Consider the following 12,413-nt stretch of genomic DNA (forward strand, 5'->3'; position numbering starts at 1 on the left):
ATCTCCTGCGGCCGCGAGTATTAACTCTAAGTAGACAACGCATCTGATATGGTTTGATGCATTGTGTAACCGGAAAAATAATAATAAAAATAATATTAAAATTATATAAAATCAGCGTTAAGCGTGATACTGTCCATACTGTCTGTCTTCATGCTCTGCATGAGCGTGTCTATTTTGCCCAGAAATTTTGATGCAGATTATATCAGCTGCATTTCCCACAAATTGTGCGGGAAAAGATGCCTGCTTCGAATAGATGAATGCCGCCGAACTACCAGCAAGAGTTACACAATTAAACCAAAAAGAAAAACATCATGACTAAACATAAATATTGGGCCACGTTACTTGAACGATTATAAACGATTATTTTCAAGTGTTCTATAGCAGGGTTTCCCCCAGTGTATTATAAACCTGGTGACCCGCCATCAGGGCCGGCCCAAGCCTCCATGGGGCCCTAAGCGAAATGTGGTTTTGGGGCCCTCTAGTTCTGCTAACAATATGGACTGGCTGCAGTCGGCAGTCCGATCATTAGATCATTCACACACTTACTGCATCTCTGGCAGTGCTGTTTACATTATATACATGCATAATATATGATACATTTATTGGCCAACTGATATATCAACCAGTTGATTCCTGGGTGCCGATTTCCTTAATTTTGGGGGATCGTGATTGGCCGATACTTGCATGTGAAGCTGATCTTATCCCCTGATCTTTTCTTCATCAGCAAAGGTTTATAAATCAGCCTCTGTCCTCTTCTGCTCTGCAGTGAGAGGTTTGACTGACAGACCAACCAGGTCAGGTCTCAAAGTTTACAGTTAACAATGTTCACCCCACTGTTGCAACTCAGTGACTTTCTTGCTATATTTAGCAACATTTCAGACTAAAAGATTCAAATCAGCCAAAATCAAAATCAGCAGGTCAGGCTTTTTAAGGATCAGTAACCAGGGATCGGCTAGAAAACTGCAATCGGTGCAGCCCTACACACATATTCATGACCTTCTTTGATTAAATAAATTTCTCTTAAGCGTTACTCCAATAGCTAAAAATTTTATTTATACCAGGTGAGTCTTTCTCCCCTGAGAATATGGACTGGTACCGGTACTGGACTGATTCTGAGCCTTCACATTTCAACAGAAGTTTCACATAACTTAGAAGTTGATGTAAAATAATGTTTGTTTTAGCCACAAAATGATTCTGCTCAGCAGCAAACAACAAATCCCCAACTACAGCATAGAGCAGCTCATCGATGTAGCAGCTGTGTAGCCTGACGTAAAAACTTTTTGCTAGACAATGTCAAACATTGAGAAGTTTTAATTATTGCTATTAAACGTTATCAAACTCGGCGTTTTGAAGCCAGAAAAACCTCAGAAATATCCAGAGCCAAGCAGGAGAATCAACTCATTTAAAGTTAAAACAATAGATGGCAATAAATCCTCGGCGTTTTAAGACAGAAATTACCTCAGGGGTGAAGCACGTCAAAATGCATTAACACAATGAATCTAATATGACATTTAAAAAACAATATATGGCTATATCGAGTCTCACTGCAGGAAAAAGAAATCCACAGCGGTCAGACAAAAAGTAAAGCAGAGCATAATTTTCAACATCCATCCAAATGAGCTCAATTGTCAGAAAGCTAAGCAAATAACCCAGAAAATAATTTGTCATCAAGGTAGTGGTGTAATGCGCTGCGTTCTGCTCTTCCTGAACGCTGTATAATATTGTAATGTTTTGCAGACTTGCACTGTTTGAGCTCCACCCATCAAACGACTCCTTAAGGCTGCAGCACGTAGCTTAAAAAAAAGGGTTTTACATGCATTTTAAAACTTTAGCTGTTCTACGATGAGACATAATCTGTGGGAAAAAATCAAGCTCTTCTCCCTCCTCTCTGTGTTCTGCAGAATTACTCAGGTTGGTCAAAACCAACCTATCTGAACCAACACAAAACAATCAGGCAGTTTTGATTTTGTAACTGTAACCTGCATTTGACTTGGAATGAATGTTTCACTCTTTACTTGACATTATTTATGCAGTGTTGTGAGATTTATTTGACTTTGTTTGGCTGCGAGAGTCTTACTGTTAAATATCGTATTACTGATGGCAGGTTTTTCAGTTGTTTTTGACTGGATACTTGCTGCATTGTGCCTGCATGATTTTTGTCTAAACTAGGTGATTTTTATTACCAGGTTATTTTTCCATTTTGCCAGATCACATAATAATGTTTGCATCTAAAGTGAAAAATTTCCAGCCAATCCAGGAGATCAGAATTGGTGACTGGTATCTGCTGTAAAAAACCTGACCAGAGAATTCCTAAAATAAACCATATCTCAAATAAACATTTATTTATATAAAGTGCATTACTAAAAAAACAATGTCTCTAAAATTGATCAGGAAGTTTAAATAAATAAAAAGTGAAAATATTAATTTCACAAGTTCAAAATAGAAAATGCTCTTACACAAGTTGGAGTAAAAGCACATTAATTTATACTACTAAGTTATGGCTATTATTAACTGCTATATTCATGGTGAGGCTTAGAATGAAACCAGTAAGGGGCAGCATTACTCTAAGCCAGCCTACAACTTGGCAGAAATTATTAGTAGAAGAAGTTTATTTCATTAACTCTTCTGTCAAACATAGACATAATATTTCTGTGCAATCAAAGTACGAATGCATTTGGTGATCACATGATACTTATCTGGAAGACGCACATCAGAAAAGTAGCTGCAGCTCCAAGGGGCAAACGAGGCGAAAACATCCCCGTCTTCAACCAGGGTGGAGGGTTGGTCTTCAAGTGCCGTCATTCATGTGATTGTTTCAGCCCTTTTGTTTCGTGAGCAAATGTTCATGTTTCATCAAAAGCTTTGCAATGGATTTGAGTCCCAATGGTTTTTTGAAAGCTGTCTTGTTGCTACCATCTTTATACTCTGTCAAAGCAGTGGTTGCATTTTAGATGACATGCTGTTTTTCAACTTGCAGAACTTCCAACACTTTTAAGCAGAGTATTGTCTTCCTCTGAAACCTTAAAGAAGTTCCAACCTACAGTTGCCATGTTCTCTGTTGACCGACAAGCTGAGCTGCATTCATATAGTGTTGGACGTTCCCAGTTGGGGTCATTCTGACCTTTTTATGTTTATATTTCCATTGTTTGCATATAAGACCCTGGGTTACTTGATATGTTATTTTTTTACTTGTAGTGTTATTAAAATCATGACAGTTGTTTTCTGACTTGAGGAAATGTTAAAATAATTTATTTCCAGTCCCACAGTTGTTTTCTACAATTATTCTGATGCCACTTGATCTCCATGCAGTAGTTGGGGTGCTTGATAGCCACACCACTGAATATGCTATTGGTGCTATTCGATATATCGGACAGAATGACGCCTTGATATTGGGCCAATAATTATCATCTGATAATTACTTAATACTTGCTCAGTCTGGTCTTTAAACCAGCTTTAAAGCTTTAGTACCTTGATAATTTGCACCTCACAGTTTACAAGCTTACTATTGATCACTAAAGCCACCCTGGCTTGAGCTATCAGAGGTAATGGGTTGGAAGAAGTGTGACTACCTGTGCATACTTAAATTTAGGCTAGTATCCTCTAATTAGCTTTAATTCCTCTTATGTACAGACATTAAATGTTTTAGATGTGAAGTCTTTAATCCTTTTTGTCTACAGTTTGTGAAGGCTGAGCTGCAGATCTATCTTTAGTCTATACAAACACACAGCGACCCTAATCTGTATTTACAACTAGGCTAATGCTGCACGCTGGTCTGTAGGGTTAGGGTGATGGATTACAGTTGACTGGCTCCTCATCAGTCATAAGCCTAAGTGTAGTAAAGTTCACAATTAAATTATTTTTAAAAACTCTGAAACAAACCAATTGGCTTTAGTGAGTAAAATTTAAGTCTGAAATCAGAACATGCCTTGAGAACCTTTTGTAACAGGCACTAGGTTGTGTTCATGGGATAAACGTGTATAAAAACTTTTTCCTGTACCAGTGTTTCTACGGGGTCTAAAAAGTAACATGTGAAAATCACAATTTTAAGCCTTAAAACTTAGAAATGTACTTATTGTTAGTCTTAAAGTTATTATTATAAACTCTAGTGCAGTTCTTAGAAGTTGAGTACATATTTTTTGTATTTGACACAGAACACTGTTTGACAGACTTGAATGCCTCTATGCTGTCATTTCAAGCTCCATTCCCCATGATAAGGTCAGGTTAAAGGTTTTGAAAAGGGGAAATTTTGCAAATTACTAATCGCATCACATTTCACAACAGTTATTAAAATATTAAAGTGTGTTTGATTTGACATTAATGGAGAATGTATGCTGTTTATCTTGTGAAGAGAATAACAGAAATTTAACAGACAGTTGTACTGAACTCTGACATAATCTAAAGGAATGTAGTGACAAGTCCATTTGGTTTGTATTTGAAGGAGTTTTACACAACACTCAAGCAAAAATGTGAGGCCACATTTTCTTATAGCTATTATAACTTGCGACCTACAGTGCATTACAAAAGGTTTAAATACCCCTTGAACTTTTCTATTTTGTCACATTACAACCACAAACATTAATAATAATGACAAATCAGAGATGCAGCCTACAGGCCCATGGTGACTCTGGACCAGATGCAGAGATCCACAGCTCAGGTGGGGTTATTTGTCCACAGAACAAATATTAGTCATCACTACACAAATGGAAGAGTGGGTAGAGTAGCTCAGATAAGGTTGTAGACCCTTGCTTTATGGTATTTTTCATCATGTGATAGGTCAAGATGGGATCGGGTGTGTCCTCTGATGGTGCGCTGACTGTCCGAGCAGAGGCCATAGAGGCAATTCCTCCTCAAGGCTGTCCTATGCACCAAGCCCAGTCTACCAAAGGTTGATATTATCATGTAATTCCACATATTTTAATATAGCTTGCCATATGTAATCAATGATATTTTGTTTATAATGTTAATTGAATTTTATTTTCTTAGCATCACCACCTTCAGGATGTCCCATGCACCAAGCTCAGCCTATCAAAGGTAACTAGTTTAACTTGGAGGTCAGAACACATTGCTTTAGTTTTTTTGGTAACTACATTTAGCTAAAATGTGAGGGTAATGGTTCTTATCTTTCAAACTTTTCTCATCTTTGACAGCATCTTTTCTTTCAGAGGTCCCGATAAAAGGTGCAGAGGCAGGTCCAGCCCATCAGGACCGAGCCTATGAGTTTGTGGAGTGTCCCATGAGAGCTGCAGAACCCAAGAATAGTGACATTGACCCAGCGAATATGGTACCTACATGAACAGTGTACAGGCAGCAGGATGTGTTTGAAAAGTATTTTGTGAAAAAAATCTAAGTGAAAGTTTTGGCCTTTTGATTTAAATTTGCTCCTTTATTAAACTGGGAATCAAGAGAATGTTTACACAAGTGAACAAAAATCGGTTTAAGATTCAAACTGGGATTCCTGTTGGCACTTTTCACTGTGTGGTAAGCCCACTCTGACATGATTACTGTGATGAACATCCTCTTCAGTTAAGCAAAGCACAATGGGTAGAAATGATTTGAATGAATGAGTTGCTCTTAATCTCGCGTGTCCACATATATACATACGTGAACAAAATTGTTGTTCATGTTATTGACCAAAAGTTCATCATGATCACTAACATAATTTGAAAGAAACAAAAGCTATGATAAATAGAAATTGTATGAAAATGAACTAATAAAAATCATCTTGGTTAATGATGGTACCTACACTGTATTGCCAAAAGAATGGCTCGCTCTCAGGATCTCAGTGAATTCCAGCATGGAACTGTGATAGGATGCCACCTGTGCAACAAATCCAGTCATGAAATTTCCTCACTCCTACATATTCCACAGTCGACCTTCAGCTGTGTTATAAGAACATGGAAGTGTTTGGGAACGACAGCAACTCTGCCAAAAAGTGGTAGGCCACGTAAACTGACGGTCAGCTAAAGCACACAGTGTGAAGAGGTCACCAACTTTCTGCAGTCAATCACTACAGACCTTCAAATCTCATGTGGCCTTCAGATTAGCTCAAGAACAGCAGATGGAGACCTTCATGGAATGGGTTTCCATGGTGAAGCATCCATGGTGATGCATGTAAGGCATACATCACTGAGTGATGTATGCCTTACATGCAGGGGTTGTAGACCCTTGCTTTATGGTATTTTTCAATGGATGCTAGGTCAAGATGGGATCGGGTGTGTCCTCTGATGGTGCGCTGACTGTCTGAGCAGAGGCCATAGAGGCAATTCCTCTATGGTCGCCGCCACTGGACTCTAGAGCAGTGGAGGCTCATTCTCTGGAGTGATTTACGCTTCTCCATCTGCCAGTCTGATGTACAAGTCTAGGTTTGGCGGTTGCCAGGACAACAGTACTTGTCTGACTGCAAGTGGGATTATGGTGTGATTGTGATTATGGGGACACCCTGTCTATCAAATGATCTGCACTAAAATGATCATAATCTATTAACAGCTACTCAAGAAAAACTTGAAGGGACTGACAAATTACCTTACAGCACCTTGAGAAGCATACAGCATAGTGATATTCAGTACATGGGAATATTATTGTGGTGCAGTTGGCAGAGCAATTGCCTTGCAGCAAGAAGGTCCTGGCTGATTCCGATTCGATTCCCTACCTGGGGTCTTTCTGCATGGAGTTAGCATGTTCTCCCTGTGCATGGTGGGTTCTCTCCAGGTACTCTGGCTTCCACCCACAATCCAAAAACATGACTGATGTTTTCAAACATTTATTTCTGTTTGATTTTCGACTTGCAGCAAATAAAAACCGACAGCTGAGATTAGAATATTACATCAGGCCAATAAAATATTTTTAATACAGAAGCATAAGCACAAGGAAAACTGTTCAATACCCACTTAAAGATTATTTTAAAAGATCATTTTAATCTGACAAAGAAGCCTCACCAGCCTATTTTAATTTTGTTGAATATGATAATAAATGTAACTTAAGACCTACAATGAAGCCTGTAGGACACACAGTCCAGAACCCAGAGAAATCTGGCCATTTTGAAACAAACATCGGATCTTCTTTTACTCTGTCACTCATAAATTTGAAGCTGTATATGAGCATGATCATGTTGAATCCCACTGTGAACTGTTCAATGTCTCTTCAACCCTACATGTGTGGTGAGTTTCAGAATCTCACCATTTTCAGACAGTGCCTCTAAATCCCTTTTGAGTGATTTCAATATTGCACCAAAATTGCCAACCATCAAACTGTAACTATAACTTCCATCAGAAAAGTCATTTCAGCCAAATTGTTGCGACTTCACACCAGAGCTGAATTTAACATGACTAAGCTTAATTTTCAAGACTTGCCTTCTAGTGCCTACATGTGGGAAATGTGTGGCAGGCCCACTAACGATGTCTGGTCACAACACAGAGCAGACCAGATCTCCAGCAGGGTGCTTGATGCTGCTTGCAGCTTTGATTATTGTAAACTTCTAAACTGTCTCTCATTACGTTACTATTCAGATCCAGATTATGGTTATTCTGCAAGTAATCTGTTTTAATGTGTTTCAGTTGGCCATCGAGTTTTGACTGTAAAGAAGTTATGAAGTGGTTTAACTTTTTCATCTCTGTGCAGATGCCTCCTCCAAACCAAACGCCAGCTCAAGATCAGCCCTTTAATCTGTCCGTCTCCAGAGAGGAGTCAAACATTCCACGTCATGGTGCAGAAAAGAACTGGGTCTACCCATCAGAGCAGATGTTCTGGAACGCCATGCTGCGGAAGGGGTTAGTCACAGCTGTACATGACACTTTTTATTCAGGTCTCTACACCTGTTTTGTAGACATTAGCTGGCTATGATCAGTAATATGAGTATATTATTTTGTATTAGGATTTTACTCTGCTTTTTTTGCAGAGTGGATGGTTAAACCAGACGTGATTGTGTGTAAGTAGCTGCAGAGCCAGAAGTAAATGTGACCCAGTCGTTTAGTGACATTTTCTCTCAAGATCAAACCTTGATTTCATATACTGCAGGCGGCATACAAAGATAATTATTCCTCCATCTGACATCATCAGTTTCTTTGCATTCAGGACACCTTTTAGTTATGAACTACACAAATGTGGCCACAATAGAAGAGCACTAAGCAGAAAACTGTTGCTGAAAATAAAATATTGCTCAAATAAAGGTATCAAAATCTTGTGGGAGACACAGCAAATGTTGAAGATGGTGCTCTGGTCAGATGATTTTCTGAACAACATTACAGGCCTGATCTATTAAAAGTTTGTGTATAAAAACAACTAAAAACTTGGATTTCATGTGCAAACCTGATCTAAAACGATATACAAAAAGGATTGCATAGCAAAATGAAAATTGCAGGCGCAAAAACGTCTCTGCCTTCATGAATATGGAAAACGTATGCTGATCATCAGAATGATCAGCCTCCCTGAATACAATGTAGTAAACCTGAACCAGTTTGCTGGACCTGTTGCATTTATATTTGACACTCCTGAAAAGTAGGTGTAAACTGGAGCACAGTGGTCACTACGGCGAGTAGGGGGTATATTTACAGTAAATGACATCTGTCATAGCTTGTCAAAAATGTTCTAGAAATCTCTTCTTGCATTGCTGATTTTGAGCTGCAGGACTACAGAATAATGACGCACCATCACTGTATACAGGACCCTCACAGTTTGATGCTCTGCAGGAGCCCAGAAAAGGTTTATTAATACAATAATCACAAAACAAGAAACACCATGACTAAACCTAGTGTGCCAATAATAATAATACAATTCATTTAAATTAGTATACAACGTTGTAATGCCCAGCATAAGTTTTTATTTTATTTTTTATAGAAATTTATTTTACACCAAAGTACAAAATACATGTTGTGCTATATTACATTAATAAAAAACACAGAAAAAGAAACATTAAAAAGAATATTAACAGTGTGCGTGAGAGTGTATGAGCAATGATGGTGATATGAATGACATCAGTATGTGGAGCAATTGAAAAAAGAACAAGTAATAATGACAATAAGTCAAATTATGAAAGGCAAATAAAAATGAGCATATGATGGATCAATTAATAGAGGTAATAAAATTATTTCTACTAAGTGGAGTTTGTCATATTGCATACAGGAACTACATGGATGGGAAGAGAAGGATAATGGAGAAAAAAGAAAAGGGCAAAAACAATAATCCTAAAACATTATGTTATGGTATAAGTGAGGATCTTATAAAATCTATTACACAAATGTTATTTTTCCATTAAAATGTGTTCATTGAGTAAATTTTTCCAGTGTATAAGACTGATGGCATTTCTTGTTTTCCAATTTCATAAGAACGGTCTTCTTAGCAATGGTTAAAGCTATAAGTAGTTGTTTTGTATTTGGAACATCATAAATAATGTTGGTGATGCATCCATCCATTTTCTGTACACCCTTGTCCCTTGTGGGGTTGGGTGGTGCTGGTGGTGCTGGTGCCTCCAGCTTCGTTCCAGGCGAGAGGCGGGGCCACCCTGGACAGGTCGCCAGTCTGTCACAAGGCAACACAGACAAACAACCATGCACACACACACACTCACACCTAGGGAGAATTTAGAGAGACCAATTAACCTGACAGTCATGTTTTTGGACTGTGGGAGGAAACCAGAGTACCTGGAGAGAACCCACCATTCACAGGGAGAACATGCAAACTCCTCGAACCGAGGACCTTCTTACTGCAAGGCAACAGCTCTACCAACTGTGCCACTGTGCAGCCATGTTGGTGATGTCTCCTAATAAACAAAGACATAGTGATAATGGGCTGAGACAGCCAAACCTACTGGAGAGAGATGGAGTTACTTGTGTCCAAGATTGTTCAACAATTCCATAAAGCATGAAAATATGTGTCAGGGAGATTTTGTGAACAATTTCTGCACAATTCAAACTGAGCCAAACTCATTTTATGCATTCTCTGAGTTGTGTAGTGGATTCAGTGAAGTACTTTATATTGAATGAGCTGAAGATTAGAGGTTTTTGTCATATGCGATATTATTGCAAATTTTAATTCAGAAGTCATCATCTGGGTTTATATTCGGATCCATTTGCCATTTTAAAGTGGGTATAAATATTGTTGAATCAATCCTGTTTAACATTCTGCATCTCGACTGAATTTTATTTCTAGATGCAATTTTAAGTAGTCCATTAATTTGTGAATTGGGTTCTATAATGAGTTGTTCCAGGTCATATTTACTTTGTATAAGAGATTTTATGTGAATATATTCTAAGAATTGAGCATCATCAAGTTTATATTGTTTAATTATGAAAATGAAAGGAGTTTATTATAGCCAAAGATGTGTTCAAAATGTGTAATTCCTTTAGATAAGCTAAAATAAATAGGAGTTTTTATTTATTGTGAGATTGTTCCAAAGTGGTGTATATATTGATAATATTAATGAATTTCTATTTATTGATTGTTGAAGAGGTTTGAAATTAAGATTAAACAGTTCTGACAACCTAGGAGGTTATTTAATCTCAGGATATGTAATGTGACTTGAGCTCAGAGGGATGGGTGTGGTTTGGATTGTCTCCCATTTTAAATGATTTAAAAAGAGAACTGCAGATTTTGAGAATTCTTCTGATGATTGTCATTACGAATATGGATCCTGTAGTAGTAACAGGACATTGTCAGCATATAAACAAACATCATCTTCTGTTGAATTAATTGGAATACATTTTATAAGAGTTTTGACGAGTTGCTGCTGCAAGGGGTTAAAAAAATGGAAAACGAGGATGGAGAGAGTGGACATCTCTGTCCTGTACCTCTGTAAGATGAAGTTGCATTGTTGGTAGTAACGGTTGCTCTTGGTGATGTGTAGAATAACTTAATCCAGTTAATAAAATAATCTCCAAATCTAAATATTGTTAATATTGAATAATGACAAATTCACTTTATCAAACACTTTTTCAGCATCTTAAGTTACAATGGCTGAATCTTGTTTGTGTTAAATACATTAAGTTCAACAACATCTGTATATTGTATGAGGAACATCTATTTTTAATGAAACCAGCATAATGTTTTTCTAATCATTCTTCTGGCCGCTCTCCTTTCCAACATTTTCCGTGTAGAGAGCTAGTGGCTCACACTAACTCCTCCTTTAAATAGGCCAGTCTGTACCACTGCTGCTCCTCTACAAAGATTGACTGCGCAACTGATTAGTCATGTGCATATTTTTGTGCACTTTTTTTTCTTTGCACAATTTACCAGTCCTTATTTGGAATCTTTGTAGATCAGGGCCTTGGTTGGTACAAAAGATGTTCAGTGTGAAACATGGAGGTTTCAGAATTTTTGATATTAGTTTCTTTTTTGCTCCTCTCTCAACCAGAATTTAGAGTTCCCTTTAAACACAAGTCTCTACTTTTTTGTTCCTGTTTTGTCCAAGCCTGTCCATTCATTTCCTTTTACTTTGGATATCCTCCTAACAAGAACATCATTAAAAGTGAAATGTAATGACTTCCTCAAATGAAGTTGCTGGATGCCTACTTAAAGCAAGAATGGAAAGCCAATGTCCAGCTGTCTTCAAACTGTTTTGAAAAAGGGAGGAGATTCCACATGGTGGGACGTGTAACATGCATCAACATTGTCATACGTGTATTCATCATTAAATGAGATCATTTAATTCTCATTTAATGATGAATACACGTATAATTTCTCAGATTTAACACCACAGATTTTGCTTTAAAAATCTCTTGGATTTTTTATTTTATTTACAATTGCAGAACGTCCACAATTTCTGGGATTTGGGTTTTCAATCCTGGGTAAAAACCATGCATGCATTTTTTTGCTTTCTAGAATAAGCACTTATTTTTTCACTTTTCAACTAACTTTTATTAAAATGCATTTCATTTTCTGCTGCTGTCTTTTGTTTTAATGTTTGTGTTGTAGATGGTAACCTAATGACTTGGGACTTTTGATTTGATATTACCTTGTAGATGGCGCTGGCGGGATGATGACCTCGCTCCCCAGGACATGACCAACATTATTAAAATCCACAATCAGAACAATGAGCAGGCCTGGCAGGAGATCCTTAAGTGGGAAGCCCTGCATGCACAGTAAGTGACGGTCATTCGGTACCAAAGAGTTCTGAAGTAGATGGCTGGTTCTGTTCTGGTTGTGTTTTTGGGATGACTGTTGAACCTCCGGAGATGAAGATGCAAGGGATGATTTTAAATAAAATCAAGAAAATTATGGACAACCCTACTCAACCTCTTCATGAGGTCGTCTTAAAAAAACAGTGTCTTTAGTCAGAGGCTTCCGTAAATTTGCTGTAATACAGACTGCTACAGGAAATCTTTCCTACCAGCAGCAATTACCATCTACAATAACTCTAATAATTTTGAATTAATGAGGCTTGGGCCTCTCCTTGGGCTGCCACCTTATCGTGGTGGAGGGGT

At 37.8% G+C, this 12,413-nt stretch overlaps 1 protein-coding gene across 3 annotated transcripts in view; it reads left to right on the plus strand.

Moving 5' to 3' along the window:
- Window positions 1-12,413, plus strand: part of hccsb (holocytochrome c synthase b) — a 27,718-nt gene that overhangs the window by 5,756 nt on the left and 9,549 nt on the right. The window contains exons 2-6 of one of the 3 annotated variants that reach the window (XM_015025305.1): window positions 4,774-4,885; window positions 4,984-5,031; window positions 5,148-5,281; window positions 7,618-7,766; window positions 11,952-12,071. In XM_015025305.1, the coding sequence (XP_014880791.1) occupies window positions 4,774-4,885; window positions 4,984-5,031; window positions 5,148-5,281; window positions 7,618-7,766; window positions 11,952-12,071 (563 nt within the window). Of the gene's footprint in view, window positions 1-4,767; window positions 4,886-4,983; window positions 5,032-5,147; window positions 5,282-7,617; window positions 7,767-11,951; window positions 12,072-12,413 lie in introns of all 3 variants that reach the window. The other 2 variants (XM_015025307.1, XM_015025308.1) reach the window with 2 other exon arrangements.

Source organism: Poecilia latipinna, unplaced genomic scaffold (assembly GCF_001443285.1).
Source record: "Poecilia latipinna isolate Pla-1442-1.1 unplaced genomic scaffold, P_latipinna-1.0 Scaffold4056, whole genome shotgun sequence".
In the NCBI taxonomy this organism is placed as follows: Eukaryota; Metazoa; Chordata; class Actinopteri; order Cyprinodontiformes; family Poeciliidae; genus Poecilia; species Poecilia latipinna.